The sequence below is a fragment of the Protopterus annectens genome, chromosome 9.part0, assembly GCF_019279795.1.
Source record: "Protopterus annectens isolate FY-2018-M chromosome 9.part0, PAN1.0, whole genome shotgun sequence".
Classification (NCBI taxonomy): domain Eukaryota; kingdom Metazoa; phylum Chordata; order Ceratodontiformes; family Protopteridae; genus Protopterus; species Protopterus annectens.
The window spans coordinates 1,635,870,942-1,635,890,325 of NC_056743.1; the positions used below are offsets into that span (position 1 = coordinate 1,635,870,942).

The following is a 19,384-nucleotide window of genomic DNA, read 5'->3' on the forward strand; positions in this document are numbered from 1 at the left end:
TTGTCATCATCATTTTGTAGTGATTGTTTTTACAATATTCTGCTTGTACTATCAATTTTTCTGAGAAACTTCCTAAGAAAAACAACGTGGCCTTGGCTACCACCGGTTAGATATATGCAATGTTACCATTCAAGGTACTATGGCTAATTCGAGCACAAAGCAAGTATAGATTGCAGTACATTTCTCTAACAGTCCTTTGTCTATGTTATCTCTAACTTCTGCAGCTGTGCATGTTCTCATACTTCAAACAGAGCTGATTGTTTAAAATCATTACATTACAGAATATAGCATTGTTCATTCATTTCTTCCTGACCTAGCAGATAATCACCTGCTTCTCAAGTACATTTTTAAAAGGCATAAACATGAATATTGATGTGCTAGCAATTATTAGGTCAGAGGGCATCTTGCAAGTTTCAGAAAGCACACTGCAGTTTCAAAAAGCATCTTTTAGTCTCATATGAAACTCAGCTGTATATAAAATAGTGCATATAAAATAGAATGAAAAACGTGTTAACTTATTTAGTTTCTAATCAGCATTAAGCACACACATTAGTACATATTTTTCTGACAGAAACAGTCAATGTAGCAGATGTGTAGGCAAAGAGAGAAGTATATTGCACTGTTCTGATTAATGGGAAACCTGTACAGCTTAAGGTTGATATTGGTTCAAACTGCAATGTTACATTAGCAGAAATGTTTGCTAGAGTAAAAGCTGGTGAGAAACTTGATCTGGCAAAGTGTGCAAAGCTTGTTGCCTATGGTGGTGAAGAAGTCCAAACCAAAGAGTCAGTAGTGGTTTCATGTTATTCTGTTGGGAACAGCTATGACCTGCAATTTTATGTAGTCAAGAGACACGTGCAGTCATTATTAGGCCTCAAGGACAGTTTGAAAATGGGACTGCTTTCATTTAATAGTGAAGTCTACCATATAAGCATGTGTAACAATGAAAATTTCAAACAAACTATTTTTTTCTGACTATGCTAATATTTTTGAAGTCAGGTTAGGCCACCTCCCAGTTGTGTACTCCATAAAGTTAGACCATGAGGTAAGCCCAGTCATCAGGCCAGCACAAAAAGTTCCAGTAGCCCTTTAAGACAGAGTTAAAGCTGAGCTAGATAGAATGGTGCATTTGAGAGAACCACCTAAATGGTTATCCTCCATGGCAGTAGCTCATAAGAAAAGCACAGATGATATTAGAATATGTACTGATCCAAGAGATTTGAATAAAGCACTAAAATGACCTCATCATGCAATGTGTACAGTTGAATAAGTTGCTGCTCTTATACCAAATGTCACTGTTTTTTTTCTGTATTTGATGCAAAAATTTAATTTGGGTAAATTTTACTTGACTGAAAACCTTCATTGCTAACGACTTTCAGTACATTACTTGGAAGGCACACATTTTTGAGAATGTCATTTGGGACAAATTCTGCCAGTGAAGTCTTTCAACATGTGATGGAACTAATTTTTTCTGGCTATGTGCTGTTATAGTAGATGATATTCTTGCAGGAGGCAATGGTGAAGCTGAACATGATAGAAACCTCAGAAAAGTTCTGGAATTTGCTTGTGAAGTGAATCGTAAGCTGAATCCTCAGAAATGTAAATTCAGGCTGCAAGAAGTTACTTATGTGGGTCATTTGTTTACCAGTACAGGGTTATGACCAGATCCTTCCAAGCAAACTGCAATTTTTGAGATACCAGCTCCAGACAATGTCACATCCTTATAATGTTTTCTTGGCATGGTCAACTATTTGGGCAAGTTCATTCTAGATTTAAGTGAGCTTTCATTACTGCTGAGAGGCCTGACATGCAAAGATGTAACCTGGTCATGGTTGGAACAACACCAAAGAGCATTACAATGTCCTGAAAAAGAAAATTGCCAGTCCACCTTAACATATTATGATGTTCACAAACCTGTAACTCTTTCTTGTGATGCTTCAAAGTTTTGGTCTTGGTGCAGTCATTCTTCTAGAGGGCAGACCAGCAGCCTATGCATCCATTACTCTAACCCAAACTGAGCTGCAGTATGCTCAAATAGAAAAAGATCTCTTGGCAACTGTGTTTGCATGTTCGAAGTTCCATGATTATATTTATGACCAACCTATTCCAATCGAGACTGACCGACAACCTTTGATTATTAATTCGAAAAAGACAATGCACACAGCTCCTGTAAGATTGCAACACATGATGTTAAAATTGCAAAAGTACAATTTCCACTTGGTTTACACAAAAGGGAATCTTCTTTATCTTGCTGATACTTTATCCAGATCACCCAGAAAAAAACACTGAACAACATGAAAATGAGAAACCTGATTTTGAAGTCAAGAAAGTGAGATATTTTCTTCCATATGTCTTGATGAGCTTAGAACTCACTCAGCTTCAGATCCAATTCTCCAGAATCTCAACCACTTTATCAGTCAAGGATGGTCGTCAAAGCAATCTTGTTTATCACTAGATGTGCAGCAGTATTTTCCTTACAGAGATGAGATTTTTATGGAAGATGGTATCATCATGAAAGGTCCAAAAGTGATTGTTCCTAAATCCTTGCAACGAGAGTATATTGAAATCTTGCATTGTGGCCACTCAGGAAATGATTCTACCAAAATAAGGGTGAGAGGGCTAGTATTTTGGCCTTCTGTGTCAAAAGATGTTGAGAAGGGACTCTCAGCTTGTTCTGTTTGTAATAGTACTAAACCACATAAAAAAAGAACCACTTCACCTAATCCAGATTCCTGAACTACTTTAGTCGACAGTAGCTAGAGATAATTTCAAATGGAAGGGTCACTGTTATTTGGTGTTAGTAGACTCTTGTTCAAATTGGTTCAAGATTGATCTACTTCCTAATAACATGTCCAGTACTGTCTTTACGAAGTTGAAGGGACATTTTTCTGTCCATAGTAGTCCGCACAGACATTTCTGACAATGGTGCACAGTTTACAAGTCAGCAGTTCAAGAGATTTGCTGAAACATGGGACTTTGTTGATGTTACTAGTAGTCCTGAATACCCACACTCTAATCGCTTAGCTGAACGTGCAGTTCAAAGTGCAAAACAGCTGTTGGAGAAATCCAAACAAGATAACAGTGATGTTTTTCTTAATATGATTAATCTCAGAAGCATTCCTTATGACAATTTACATTGTTCACTTGCTCAAAGACTGATGCCAAGACAAACTAGAACCACACAACCAATCAGTAACAACTTGTTGATTCTGAGTGCAAAAAACAACAAAGCAGTAAAAGCTCAACTCCTAAAAAAGCATTTGTCCCAAAAGCGCTATTATGACAAAACCAGCAAGCCTCTGAATCCATTAAAACAAGGAGAGATAGTGAGGATGCAGACAGTAAAAGAATTTGACCAAATAGGACTCATTAAACATTTGTGTGAGGAACCAAGATCATACATCGAGTCACAAAGGGATGGAACTCATGCAGAATTGGAATCATTTACTACCAGTGTCCTAGCGAGTGTTATAGCATCTTGCCTGTATTGGAGATTCTAATTCTCAGAGTGATTTGTGCAATGTTCCTGTTCCAAAGAACATTTCATCATCCATTCCTGTTCCTTAAAGTGTCCCTGAAAATCCTATAGCAGAACATTCCGCAGTGACTGTTCTTGTTGCTAAACCCAGTTTTGATTATTACATTACGAGATTAGGTCATATCTCAAGACCTAGTCCCAGATCCATGGCATCCTGGACATGATTGTTAATGTTTGTATATGTGCATATAATTTGCATGCTCATCTAATTGTCAGTTTCATTTGCATGACAGAATAGTTAAAGAGAGAGGATGTGGATTAGAGTATGCTGTACCTTTAAGAGCCATTCCAGTCCATGGGCACATGCATATAGGTACTGAGCACATGCAAGCAAGAGTGCCATTTTGAGTGAGCAGCCAGAGTGAAAGCATGTATGTGTGTGTAGCAGTCAGTCAGTTAGTGATATGTTTTTGTGCAATAAACAACTTAAATGAACACTCAAGCCTCATTGTCTTATTTGAAGATACAAACAAAACAATTGACAGAGGTGTAGGAGTTCAGGGAGGGCTGGATGCTTCACAGAAGAATGTTAAACATAAATCACTCTGCAGGAATCTGTAAGAGGCAGAACTTTTCTGTACATTTTCCAGTCAGGAAGAAGTAATTTTTCATCAATGAGGCCCATGTTTGGTCTCACAGATTCTTCTGCTAGAACACCATTTTCACTGAATCACCATCAATCTGAGTGAATAATGACCTGAATATTTTCCACTTACCTCTCCAAACATGGCCTAAACTTCTAATCCTGTGCACCAACCATTCATGACCTACAGCGTTTTCACTTTAATGGAACATCTTGAATCCACCACAGCCAGATGTTGTCTCAAATCTCCCTAATAATGTAAGATAAGAAAGGTCTGTAATAATTTACTTCAACACATATACATTTCTGTTTTCTTTTCCCTTTACTATTACTTTGAAAAATATTGTAGTATAACATCTTTTAAATAATTTATAAGCTGTGTTTATAATATAATTTAATCTAGAGGGTTATGCTAGTCAACTCCAGGAGTTTAAATCTCAAAATGCACGCGCTCGAAGCATTCCTCGGTATGGAGAACATTGACATCTGTGCAGTAACTGAAACCTGGTTCAAGGCTCCAGAGAGCACCCCATCACTACCTGGCTACAACTCATACCACATGTTTCTGCCACAGAGCACGGAACGAAACACAAAAGGAGGGGGTGTATCCATATTCATCAAGGATACCTACACCTCCAGGTTAGTGTCACAGCATGATACCTCTGAGATCATCCATGTGCAACTAACATCAGGCAAATCTGCAATGCAAAGATCATCCTCCATGACCCAAGACCACCACTCCACCTTTCTGGAGACACTGGAAAACATGAAGGTCCTACCGAACACCCTGATATTGGGTGATTTTAATTACCCTACCATTAACTGGGAAAACTACTTGAGTACAAACTCCCAGGCCCAGCGCTTCATGGAATTCATCAACTCAAATGCCCTTGATTAGCTGGTAAACTCCCCTACCAGAGGTGAAAACGTATTGAACCTGGTCATCACAAACATGGGTGACAGGTGTCCTACACTGGAGGTCAACCTGTCACATGTTAGATCAGACCATAAACTAATCACTCTGGATGTACACACCCCACCACCACCCCCAACTATGGAAACCACAGTAAAAAACTTTTCTAAAGCAAACTTCACCTTACTTAAGACAGAGGCGGTAAGTTTCACAGCCCCCACGCTAAAGGATAACGCTGCCCAAAATACAGAAACCTTTACAAATGCACTCTATGAGCACCTGCAAGGATGCATGGATCGTGCCATCCCAAGAAAAAACAAGATTCACTCCTCTAAGAGAAGGAAACCAGTCTGGTGGACCCCTGCCATAAACAGGCTATATAATAGGAGGAGGAAACAAGTTCAGAAAAAAAGCAAATCTCAAGAAGGAAATACATCCCTGATCAGTATCAGTAAGAAACTAAGGTCCCTCATAAAATTATCCAAGGCTAACTTCAAAAGAAAAATAGCCAAGGATTCAAAAGATAACCACAAAGCCTTCTTTAGCTATGTTAAGAATTTAAGTGGCAACTCACAGATATGCGCTGAACTATTGTAAAATAGCACAAAATATAATGAATCTACTGATATTGCCAACATCCTGGCAGATAGATTCAGTGCAAACTTCACCCCCCCTCTCACCCTGAAAATAGCCCACAACAATACTGGAAAAGTGTAGTGTCCCAGAAATCACAGATGCACAGGTGAAAATAGCCCTTTCAAAAGCCAAAAACACAGCATTAATGGGGCCAGATGGTGTCCCAGGCTGTGTCTTGCACGAACTACAGAACAAGCTAATCCCCCACCTAAACACGCTGTTCAACCTCAGCCTCTCCACAGGCTACGTGCCCATAGAATGGTGCACAGCAATAGTTATTCCACTCCACAAAGGAGGGGCCACAACTGACCCTGGGTAACTATTGCCCCATAAGCCTGACTAGCCTGGTCTACAAGGCTATGGAGCGCATCATCATGGAACTCATTAACCAAGACATTGGGAACCTTCAAACACTTGACCTGACCCAGTTTGCCTTTGTTAAGGGCAGATTATGCCTACTAAACCTGGTTGACTTCTTTGAGACAGTCACCAAGGCCATAGATGAGGGAAAGGTTGTTCACGCAGCCTACCTTGACCTCGCCAAGGCTTTCAACACCATTCCCAACTTAGGTATTACAGAAAAACTCACCAGCCTGAACATAAACCCCTATGTCACACAATGGGTTGCCAACTGGCTTACAGACAGAACTCACACGGTAAGAATAGTGGGCTCCAGGTCCGACTCTAAACCAGTCACAAGTGGTATCCCACAAGGCTTGGTCCTGGGACCCCTACTGTTCGGCATATACTTCTCAGAAGTACAGGCAAACACAGGAGGATTATGGCTATCCAAATTCGCTGATGACTGCAAACTGGGATCCATAAATCACTCTCAGGCTAACATGGACATCCTCCAAAAGGGCCTTACTGAGATGGACACCTGGTGTCAAAGTCATGACCTCAAGCTAAATGCCAAAAAATGCATAGTCATCCTGTTTGGGAAAAACAAAACACCCACGAATTACCACATAGGTGGCAGCCCCCTTATTACAGAAGAGGTAATAAGAGATCTGGGAACCCAGGTAGATAGTAATCTCTCCTTTGACAATCATATTGCCAAAGTAGTTAGGAAATCCTTCTATGTGGCCCATCTAATTACTGAAGGGTTTGCAACTAGAAATAAAGAGGTTATAGTGCCCCTCTACTTGTTACTCATCAGACCCATCATAGAGTACAATGCCCCATTAGGGATGTACCTCACAAGACACTTCCAGCAGCTGGAGAGACCACAAAAGTATCTCACCAAGAGGATTACTGGCATCAAACATATGTCCTATGCAGCCTGACTGAAAAACATCCGGCTGTACTAAGTGGCACATCGCTTACTCAGAGGTGATCCCTGCCTGGCTTACAAAGCCATGTCCAACTCAGAATTGATGGACATGCTCCACCTAAAGAAATCCAAGTTACTGAGAGCCACGCGTTCTAGTGAGCTAAACCTCACCACAACAATAAATTGAACATGCTGGAGGGATAGATTCCTGTCACAGAGACTCCCCATGCTTTGGAACAAAATTCCAAACTACATTACGCAGAGCCCCTCACTAACACTGCAAGAGAAACCTTGACAAGTGGATGGGTAACAGAAAATACACCCCTAGGATCGCTTCATTGGCTCTGCTTAACAGAGGATTAGGTAATTAATCAATGGGGCGGCAAAAGCCGACACACTCTGGCTAGGCTTATAAATGCCCTTGAGTAGATAGCCTAGTACCTACCTATGAACCTAGAGTCACAGAACTCTTTCATTTAATCTGTTTATGTCTAAAAAATCTCTATGCACTTTAGGAAAAAATGTATGAGAAACTGGATATCTTATTTAGTCCTACAGCCTTTGGGCTCTTACACTCTACATGCTTATATACTAAAATAATCAAGATAAATAGTGCAAACAAACATATGTAAATATACCAAACATTCTTAATATTTTCCTTAAGTAGAATTCATTTAAGCACTTTCCATTTTCCCAAAGAAAAGTCTAATGTCAACATGCTAAAGTGACTCATCTAAACTACATAGTTAGTAGCTTTGAAAATTCACTAAACGTCACTTGTTTCTTCAGTAACAGTTATAAGGAATTAATTTACACCCTGCTAACTTAGTTATTTACATCATATAAGTAAATGAGAAACAAAGGCCACAGGCGAGGAGATCTATGCATTCTGTCACTGCTGCACCAAAATGTGGTTACTGCTGCCATGTTGGTGGTGGGTGTATGATGACTATACAGCTACAGCACTACTAGTCCTCTGGCCAATTGATTGCATGGCACAGCTGTACTGTCTATGGCCTAAATTCTTGCAACATGGTAACAGTAGTGTCAATGCAAATATATCCTAACTTTATCAAGCGTCAATGTCAACTCTCCTAACGTTATCGAGTCATTGTCAACTCTCTGCAGATACTTGACTTCAGTAGCTGTTCCTCGTGTTGTTACCTCCAGTTGTATAAGCTCTTAAACTATGTTTGTCTCAAAGAGAACTTGCAATTTCTATACATCATGCTTTATAAAATTCATAACATGGCAAGGTAGAACAATTTTCAGCAAGGTGAAGAGTAGCTATTTCACTAGCAATTATGGCAGCCCTTGATCTTTGCAGCTATAAAATTATACATGATTTGACTTCCATTTCACATTAAACTTTTTATAGCTAAAGCAAGGGTTTCTCCAATCACATGTTTAGTATACTCCTGTGTGCTTTGTTGCTGGCAGGAAATGTACAGGGGACAAGAAAAGTGAATGCAGTAAATGATACCCAGTGTTAACAGTTGTGTTTTTTTTTTTTCATAATGTGTCAGGGTGTTACCTAACAAAAACACAGGTGTCATAAAATTTTACAATGAAAATATTTCCTGTCAGTTTTCAGTTCATCATTCATAATCCCAGTTTAATTTACTGCGCTTCCTTTACTCTTTTGTTTCTTGTATTTATTCTGTAATATTTTATTAATGCAATTATAGCGTATGTGATGGGACTGTAAATAAATCACAGCTGAAAGTAAGATACTTTCTTAGAGTCAAAGCCTTTGTTTACTAAACTGTCTTTCTTATAGTTGCTGGCTGTCACTGCAACATGGCTTCCTATGGAGTTTCTTAGCACCAGTGTGTGTGATCATTCTGGTAAGTATTACAAGTATTCATAACTATTTTAGCCTGAACTCTGACGTTTTCTGTATCAACATGAAAACATAACAGGATAACATAGCGTGCTCTTTTTTATTCTCATTTCTGAATGGAAGTATCACGTTGATGTGTGCATGGGTGCATGTGTGTGTGTGTCTGTGTGTGTGTGTTTAATTACCAAATTATATGAGCAGTATTCATTTTTTTAATTTGAATAAGATACATCAGAATTATTTTACTTATCCACATGTACAACTTTTTAATGGTATAAGGGTAATAATGGAAGTAACCTGAAAAATGAAATAAAATATTTAACATATAGTAAAGTGTAATAGCAAAGCAGTTTATCTTTATGGTCAAAAGCATCTCTACCTGGTGTTTAAACCATGTTGCTAACACAAACAATTGGTCAGTCATGAATACAAATTAACAGCAGCAATTCTTTGTAAAAATGATTTATTCTCAACAATGATCATGACTAGTACAATCAACAGCAACTAATGCAGCTATGTATGTTTTTAATTGTTTTTTTCTTTAAATCTTCATAATCTAGTATGAAATTGTTGTTTACCTTGTAAAATTGGATATTCAGTCACACATTCATTCTCTAGTACTTGCAAAACAAAGATAAATTACTATCACTCACTGAACCATTCTAACAGGCTACTTAATTTATGAAGTCTTAAATCAGGGCCAGTACCATTCCTTAAGCCAGAACACTGAAACTTGAAACTTTCACTAAGGTCACTTCAGCCCTTTCAACACCGTCTTACTTCTGGCCGTATTAGGTTACTCCCCTGATTGTAGTATTTCTGTGTCTATGGGCTTAAACATGAAATTCCGTTTAATATTAAATCTCAGACTAATGCATTCACAATCAAAGTAAAGTAATATTTACTTAATAAAACGTTAGTGCTTTTCTGGCGTAACAGTAAGGACAACTACTGATTGTTCTTATTAGACATCTAAGTAAAGCATTTATTTTCTTCTCCCATTACAGTAACTGGCATATCTCATATTGTTGGAATTATAGTCTGCTACAGATATTTTATAGTTTTGTGTTTCTAGTAGTCTGAAGCTATTTTAGTTTTTAGGATATTCATTTTGCCCATCATGTTTCTGAACCTGTCATTGCTTTGTGTTGTTCCTTTTGCATTACTGTAACAGGAGATGGCCGAAAATGACCCCATGTAGGCCAGTCCACTCACCTAATTAATGTTTGTTTGTTTGTCTTTCAGCTTTTTCCCGGTAAGGGGTCGCCATAGTGGAATTCCAGTCCGCTAATGATTAGCAGTAGATTTTTTTTTTATGAAATGCTGAGGTGCCAGCTTGATGCTCAACCTTTAATGAAGGCATGCCCATTTATGCATGCATGTCTTTCGAACGCTACCCAACCATGGGGAGGGCATGCAGACTCCACGCAGAAGGCAGTCCCAAGCCAAGCCAAGAATCGAAGGGGAGAACCTCTTGCTGTGAGGTAACAATGCTACTGCCATGCCACCATGGCAGACCCATGCACAAAATCTCCCCAATACCTACCAGCTGCATGGTATAATGTTAGTTGCAGGTAATCAGGAAATACTGATGAGTGACTTACAGGAACTCCAAACTCAATTTCCTCTGCTGCAGGTAATAGATAGTCTATCTGAATTTAATCATTCTTGCAATACATGCCTAATGAAAAACAGAAATGCTCCATATAGAGTTTTCCTTGAGTGTTTCAAATCATTTGACATTATAATTGTAATAGAATGATAATATTCCATGACGTAAAATAGTTAACATATATCTTGCACCGTACATGCACAGAGAAAATGCCCTCAATGTAATGTACTATTTTCAATCCCATTTATGATTCTGGAACTCAATTTGAGATCATGCAGTCAGGAAGGGTGTAATTATGGGGGGAGGCTTGTACCCCCCCAACATCACAATACATTCCACATGTTCACCCAACAATTTAAAGTTTATGGGCAAAAATGGTAAAACAAAAGCGTGCAGAATATTTTTATTTTACTGTTTCCGCACTATTTTCTGGGTCCCCATGTAATATCTCTTAATGTTCATCTTTTCAAGCTCTTTCACAGTCTTAGTATACATTCATTCTGTTGCCTTTTTTCACACAGAATGAACCTGAAAATGGTCCATGAGGATTAGTGTTTTACCTTAGTTAACAAACATATTAATTAATTAAATAAATGAACAGAGACAGACATAGGCAGAGTTATGTATCTGTTTATTAAAAAATAATTGTATTAAGCTGGAATGTCACTGCTGACATTTCCAGCTTTTCATGCAGGAAGTAGTGTTTAAGGTCCTGTTGTGTGATGTCTGTGGGAGGATTCTGTTCACCAGAAAAAGAAGAAAGGATTAAGGAAGAAGTGTTTTTGTGCATTAAGCTGTGCAGCAAGCCCTGCTTAAAGTCAAGTAAATGCTAGAGTTAAGAGCATTGTTTCTGCCATGGACTGTTTTATGTAAATGAAAAGGGACCTATTCAGCCATTTGAGCCACAGCTGCTTGAATTCTACTAACTCTCTGCCAGGGGCTCAAGCGACTGTTTCGCAATACACCCACCTGTCTGAGGACCTGTTTAAACTTGAACTTGAGTTCAGGGACACAGCTGCCACAACTGTTAGATGTCATCAATATCTAATTTCAGAACTGGTAAGTGGGGAGGGGGCTTTAGGTTTATGGAGAGGAGAGAGATTTTAAGTTTTAGCCAGTGCCTGGGAGTTAGCCTATGGTTAGAGTTAGGGAGGGGATGGGTATTTTAAGTTCATGAATTGACTGTGAGTTAGTGTAAGGTTAGGGTTAGGGAGAGGAGGGAGACAATATGTTTAGTGAGTGAGCCAAGAGGATTGGGGGGTTAGAGTTAGGGAGGGGAGGGGGATTTTAGGCAGTTATCAGCAGTTGTTTTCAAGGATAGGATTATGCTTCTGGGAGGGATAGGTAGGATAGTGGTAGTGCATGGAAATTGGGGTGGTGGGAGTTATGGCACTTGCCAACATGAGAGAACTTTAGCAGAGACGTGTGTCACAAACTAATGGTGCATGAGCACACATAGTTGACCCAAATGAAATCCAATGCCCTTGCCTATAGTAATTTTTTATAACAAGAGGTACTATATGACATCCATATACTGCATAGTATAAGCTGGTCTTTGGGTGGGACCTGGGAGATATATTCTTTTTAGTTCAAACTCATGAAGTTGGCAACATTACTCCATGATTAGTATGCTGTTCATGTGCATCATGTATCCTGCCTGTGAAATCTCCAATATTGTAAAGGAGGTGCCAAGATTTAATTCATTTTCCAGTACTGATGCTGGAATGCAATATGGGTCGGTGGGATGCTGCACTCCTGAAGTACCATCTTATGAATGTGATAATAAACCAATATCTCATCTGCATGGGTTATCAGGAGCTGAAATAGATGATGATATAGATGCAGATGATTGTATGGCACTTATGGCAAAAATAAATAAATAAAGAATAGCGGTAGCTTAAACCTGGAATGAAGCACTAAAGGTGGAGGTGTGTCCATATTCATTAAGGATATCCACACCTTCAGGCTAGTTGCACAGCATAATGCATCTGAGTTTATCCAAGTGCAACTAACTCTGGGCAAGACCGCATTCCAAATTGTAGCTTGCTACAGACCCCCCCCCACCATGCCCCAGGATTGCCACTCCTCATTTCTTGATACACTGGAAAGTATTAGGGTACAACTCAACATCCTAATAATGGGTGATTTCAACTACCCCACCATTAACTGGGAAAACTACTCATGTACCAACTCTTTTGCTCAACGTTTTCTGGAATTCATGAATTCCCACGCCTTGGATCAACTTATTCACACCACCACCAGGGGCAGCAATATCCTAGACTTGGTCATTACCAACAGAGGTCAATTCCACGTTGGTCAGATCCGACCACAAACTAATCACCCTTGACATCCACATCCCGTCCCCACCCCCAGTTAGGGAAACCACAGTAAAAAACTGCTCCAAAGCCAACTTCACACTTCTTAAGACAGAAGTGGCAAACTTCATGACATCCATGCAGACGGACAATAAAGGTACAACTGCTGAATCCTACACAAATGCACTTTATAAGCACTTACATGAGTGCATGGATCATGCTATCCCTAATAGAACCAAGATGCTATCCTCCAAAAAAAGGAAGGCAATCTGGTGGTCCTCTGCCATAAACAAACTCTACAACAGAAGAAAGAAACTGTTGAAAAAAGAGTAAAATCCCATGACTGGAGGAACTCCCTGGTCAACATCAGAAAGAAGCTCAGATCCCTCATAAACTCCTCCAAAGCTAGTTATGAAAACAAAATTGCCACTGACTCTAAAGGCAACCACAAAGCATTCTATAGCTATGTCAAAATCTCAATGGCAACACTCAGATCTGCTCTGAGTTACAGCACAATGGCACTAAATATACAGAACCAACTGATATTGCCAACATCCTGGCAGATAGGTTCAGTGCTAACTTTACCCCCCTCTCACCCCCTAGAGGGCCCATCTCTATACCGGAGGAATACAAAGTTCCTGTAATCACGGCTGCACAGGTAAAAAACACACTCTCCAAAGCCAAGAACACAACATCCATGGGACCTGACAATATCCCAGGCTGCGTTCTACATGAACTACAGAATGAACTGTCACCCTACCTAAGTACCATGTTCAATCATAGCCTCACCTCAGGCTTTGTGCCCACTGAATGGTGCACCACGATGGTTATCCCACTCCACAAAGGGGGAGCCATGACAGACCCCGGGAACTACCGCCCCATTAGCCTGATGAGCCTGGTCTGCAAGGCCATGGAACGTATCATCATGGAACTCATAAACAAAGACATTGGTAATCTCCAAACTCTGGACCCTACCCAGTTTGGGTTTGTAAAAGGCAGATCATGTCTCCTAAACCTGATTGACTTCTTTGAAGCAGTCACCAAAGCCATAGATGAGGGTAAGGTGGTTCACACAGCTTATCTAGATTTTGCCAAGGCTTTCAACACCATCCCCCCACTTTGGAATTCTAGATAAGCTCACTAAACAAGGTATAAATGCCTATGTCACAAGATGGGCTGCCAACTGGCTCACGGACAGAACCCACACTGTGAAAGTAGCAGACTCCAAATCCGACTTCAGACCAGTGGCAAGTGGAATACCACAGGGTTCAGTCCTGGGTCCTCTCCTGTTTGGTATCTACTTCTCTGAAGTACAGGCTGACACAGAAGGTCTTTGGCTAACAAGGTTTGCAGATGACTGCAAACTAGGAGCCATAATCGAAACTCCTAACGATGTGGACACACTAAAAAAGGGCTTCACTGACACAGATGCCTGGTGTCAAAGCCATGGCCTGAAGCTCAATGCCTAAAAGTGTATTCTCATCCCCTTTGGTAAAAACTTTGTACCCATGAACTACCACATAAGTGGTAGTCTACTTAACGCTGAAAGTGTGATAAGAGACCTTGGGACACAGGTGAACAGTAGTCTCTCCTTTGATAATCACATCACCACAGTGGTCAGGAAATCCTTCTACGTGGCTCACCTCATCACAAAAGGTTTCTTATCCAGAAAAAAGAGGTCATTGTTACCCTCCACTCATCACTCATTAGACACATTATAGAGTACAATGCCCTTTTTGGTATGTACCTCACAAGACATCTATAACAAATGGAAAGGTCACAGAAATACCTCATAAAGAGGATTACTGGCCTCAAACAGATGCCCTACACAGACCATCTAAAAAAACTCCAGCTTTACTCCATCGCATATTGCCTATTCAGAGGCGATCTCTACCTAACTTACAAAGCTATGTCAAACCCAGAGCTGTTGGACATGCTCTACTTAAAGAAATCCCAATCCCTCTGAGCTACACGCTCTAGGGACCTAAACCTTGTCACCACAATAAACAGAACATGCTGGAGGGACAGATTCCTGTCCCAGAGACTTCCCATACTCTGGAACAGACTACCTATCTATGTTAAACAGACCTCCTCATTAGCACTCTTCAAGAAAAAGCTTGATGATTGGATGGGAAATATTCACCCCAGGGGTCACTTCTGTGGCTCTGCTCGACAGGGGCACAGGAAAATAATTTTCTTGGGTGGCGAAAGCCAGGGTACCTTTTTGGCTAGGCTTATATGGATCCTAGGGCTAATAGCCTAGTACCTACCTATGAACCTATAATAAAAAGTACTAAATAAGCAATGAATATGTATTTAGTTTTAATCACATTAGAAATAAGCAGTATCAGCTAATACTCATGCTGCTTCACTGCATTGTATGAAATCTCACCCTTTCCAAAATATTATTTTATCCTGTTGTTTCACTCTGATGTCCTGTTCAGATTACCCCTATTTATTATGAATGGTAACTTGGCTCTAACATAAACACAGGATCGTTGAACCATTTTCAGGGGCATTCATTGCATAGTTTCATTTTTTTGTTCTCTTCTTTGTGTTAGGTCTCTTGGTTAAAATTATATTTAACCTGATTTTGCTAGTTGCAGTATGATCTCACTGCACCTATTAGCTATTCCGTAATTTCCCTAGTAACCCTATATAGTGATTTCCTTATTTCAGTGCAGTTATTCAGGTGTCTTCCTCCATTGCTGGATGTAATAATGCACTGATCTGATGTTGTCAGTTTTCGTTCTATCCTTAACAATTGGGTTTGGATCTGAGCCTCAGATCTGACTCAACTATTACTAAAACTTGTGGTAACTAAGAAGCTTTCGAGCTTGTCCCCTACCCATAATGCACCAGCCCTAGGCCACCTCCAATCTCATTTGTTGCTTTCTGCGAAAGACACGGTTGGCCTAGCTCTTGAACTGTCTAAGTTAAGTGATAGTTTTTCTACTTTAAAATCTCTTAAAACTTTATATTGTTTTACTTATATAGCATTTTTGCTTATCTTTTTATCCCCACCCTTATACGAGCTTGTATTTCTAAGATTACCATAGTTTGCAATTCTTCCTTTTCCCTTTCCATTTCCAGTAATTAATATTATATGTCTGTTCTTTATCTTTCTACACTGTTGTGTAGCTCTTTGTTACCATTGTTGGTAATTTTTTTCTTGCTATTGTTGCTGTTAATATATATATATATATATATATATATATATATATATATATATATATATATATATATGTATGTATATATATATATATGTATATATCTTTATTTTCACTTTAAAATCTCTTGAAGTTTTTGTTGTTTCATATAATGGCAGAATAAGGGTCTTCTGGTTTTAAAAAGTGTGTCAAGTGTGGGCAGAAGCTACTGCTGTCAGATTCCCACACTCTATGTGTCTATTGCCTAGGACCACAGCATTTGCAAAAAAATTGCTCGATTTGTCATAACTTTAATCCTAGGGTGCTTGTAGAAAGGAAAAATAATCTTATCTTAATAGTCTTATTACCTTCCTCCTTCAGAGAAGCAATATTTGGGGCTCGAACATAAGTGTTTGTCTGAGGACATCTACCTCATCCACCTTGGCTTCAGAGACATCTTTAAAAAGCTTAAATTGGATTGGAAATGATCCCAAAGTGCTTCACCCTTGGATCCAAGAAAGAAAAAGGTGATGGATCCGACTAGCTCAAATCCATTAAAATGCAGTTGAATCCCACTGCTTCAACTCCTATACCTCTTCCCAGAACCAGATACTCACTGTTCATTGATCTAGTTTCTTTGAGGTTGCCTTCTCCTCCCTTAAGATAACACCATTCCAAGTCTCCTTGCCTGCCATCAACTTATTCATCCAAAAGTCTGACAGAAGAAGATGTGGAGAGAATGGTGTGGAAGATACTCTCAGCGCAGATGCACATGGGTGTTTTACTGGCTCCTACTCCTTTGGGTCTGGAGACCCATCCATCAACTATGCCCCCACCTCAAATTCCTTCACTGACTACTTCTATTGCTTCAGAGACACTGGGTCCAAGTCTTATGAGTCTGTCTGGCTCGAATCTGAAGATAACCTTATCTGAAGCTTACCCTGAGTTTTCCAGTTCATATTTCTTTCGATCTGGAGAACTCTTGGAGTAGACATTGTCTGAGAAGACCCTGCCCCTTGGAGCCTTGGCACAGGATAGCTGGGATCTGGCTTCCTGCTTGGGAAGACTACTTTCAGGGTAGGGGGACATTAGTCCAGAAGCTTGCTTCTCAGAGCTGGGGTCCAGTCTCTCTCTGGGGCAGTCAGTCTTCAAGGTTGTAAAGATGATGTTCTCTGTTCCGACAGGAAGGACAGATCTATCTCCTTAAGATACTTTAGCATCCCCCGATGTTACTGCACTTAGATCCTTATAATTTACCACAGGGACAGCCAGTTCAGAAAGTCCCAAGGTACTTTCCACGACACATGTGGAGAAGGTTCCCCTAGAGGTAGAGGAGGATCTCTAATTGTAGATGCTGCCACAATAGCAGAAGAGGCTTCCAACACTAGAGTTTCAGAGATTCTTTCTCTAATGGACCCTACCAGTACTCCTGAAAGGGAGCCCTATTGTCCATCTCTGGAAGCAATCAGGTGTCAACTATCTCTGTACCAGAGGGCCTGGCTGCACAAAACATACAAAACTTGGGTGCAGAGGATTATTTCCAGAGGTTATATAATACCTTTTTCCCTCCCACCACTAACCCTGAAGAAAAATCCTCAATGTTTCACCCAGTCAGAGGGAAGAAGCAACAATTCATATACAAAAGCTGCTTGAAAAAAGAGTTATCCAAGAGGTCCCACCAGAGATATAATCCGAAACTCACTCAAGGTTCTTTTTAATACCAAAGAAAACAAGGGAACAGAAGACCAGTCTTGGATCTCAGCAATTTGAACAAGTCAGTTCAGCATACAAAGTTTTGGATGGTCACAGTTCAGTCCAGTTTCCCCTTTTTGGCCAAGGACTACTGGATGTGCTCGACAGACCTTCAGGATGCGTACTATCACATACAAATAAACAGACAATCCAGAAGATATTTACACTTCTGGCTGGGAGACTGTCACTATCAGTTTAGAGTTTCTGTCCTTTGGTCACACCACAGCCCCCACAGTCTCCACCAAATGCATGGCAACAGTTGCAGCTCACTTGAGACTGCAGGGATTTTGAGTGTTTCCATACCTAGACAACTGGCTCATCACCACCATAACTAGACATCAGTTGTTAAGGGCAAGAAATCACATTTCTCATCTGGGAATAACCACTATGATGAGTCTTGACTACAACCCATTCAATACTTAGAATTCATAGGAACAATTTTCAACACAAAGTCAATGATAGCTTCACTACCTCACTCAAGGGTTCAGTCTATCGGATCACAGGTCACAAAAATAATCTGCAATACAAAAATTTCAGCCAGCTTGGTCCTTCAGGCTCTGGGGTCAATGTCAGCAGCGATTACCCTAGTACCTTTAGCCAGATTGTATATGAGGATTCTCCAATGGATGCTAGCAACACAATGGTTGATACTTTGTCAACCCATGTCAGCCCAGATATGAATCACTCGGACATGCAAAAGAGATCTCAAGTGGTGGTTTCAATCAGATCGAGTTCTACAGGGCTGTCCATTCATTTACCCTCAGCCCAAGGCCATAGTGACCACAGATGCTTTCCTGTTGGGGTAGGGAGTTCATTTTCTGAGGAAAACAGTCCAAGGCACTTGGTTCCCTGAAGAGGCCAACTTGCGTATCAATGTTCTAGAGATGAGAGCAGTGGTTTTAGCATTGTAGGCTTTCCAGAATGCTCTACCTCTACTAACATTGCTACAGAAAGCTGCCAGATTGAAGAGCAAAGTCATCATCATTGCACCTTACTGCCCTCAGCAGATTTGTTTTCCCTTCGTTTGGCCTCACTTACTTCACCAACCTTGGATTCTCTCAACCGAATGGCATGCTTCATCCTAACCTTTCAAGCCTCAGACTGATGGCCTGGTTTCCCCAATTCCATTAGTAGCGTATGCTTTCTTCCCCTGTCCAACATATACTTTTATCTTCCCATAAGCCTTCAGCAAGAAAACTCTACACAAGTAAATGGAAAATATTTGTTTAGTGGGCACACCTAAATCATGCTGATCCAGTTTCAGCTCTAGTTCATGACACCCTCGAGTTTTTAGCTTTACTTTTTAAAGAAGGGACTAGTTCCTCTACTATTAAAGTTCAATTAGCAACAATTTCAAATTTTCACACTGGGTTTGAAGAACTGCGGTGGTGGTGCTGCGGTAGCTTTGTTGCCTCACAGTAAGACGTTGTCCTGTTCGATTCTCAGCTAGAGCGTCTTCTGTGTGGAGACATGTATGAATGGGCATACCTTCATTGAAGGTTGTGTGTCAGAGCTGGCAACTCGGCACATAAAAATCTACTGCCAATCATTAGCGGACCAGAGTTCCACTGTGGTGACCCCTAACCGGGAAAAGCCAAAAGACACAACAACAACAGCAACATTGAGTTTGAAGGTTCTTCAGTCACTTCTTATAAATTGTGCAAAAACTTTCTGAAATTCACTCTTCTTTTAAGACCCCTGTTTAAGGACCCTGCTCCTCCAGGGGATCTCAGTTTGGTACTGCAGACATTGATACAGTCTCCTTTTAAA

General features: G+C 40.2%; 1 protein-coding gene across 1 annotated transcript in view; it reads left to right on the forward strand.

The window, feature by feature from the left end:
• LOC122810735 (adhesion G protein-coupled receptor E5-like) overlaps window positions 1-19,384 on the forward strand; it is a 236,977-nt gene that overhangs the window by 184,563 nt on the left and 33,030 nt on the right. Inside the window, exon 7 of the mRNA XM_044082298.1 lies at window positions 8,724-8,790. Within this exon, the coding sequence (XP_043938233.1) occupies window positions 8,724-8,790 (67 nt within the window). The remainder of the gene's footprint in view (window positions 1-8,723; window positions 8,791-19,384) is intronic.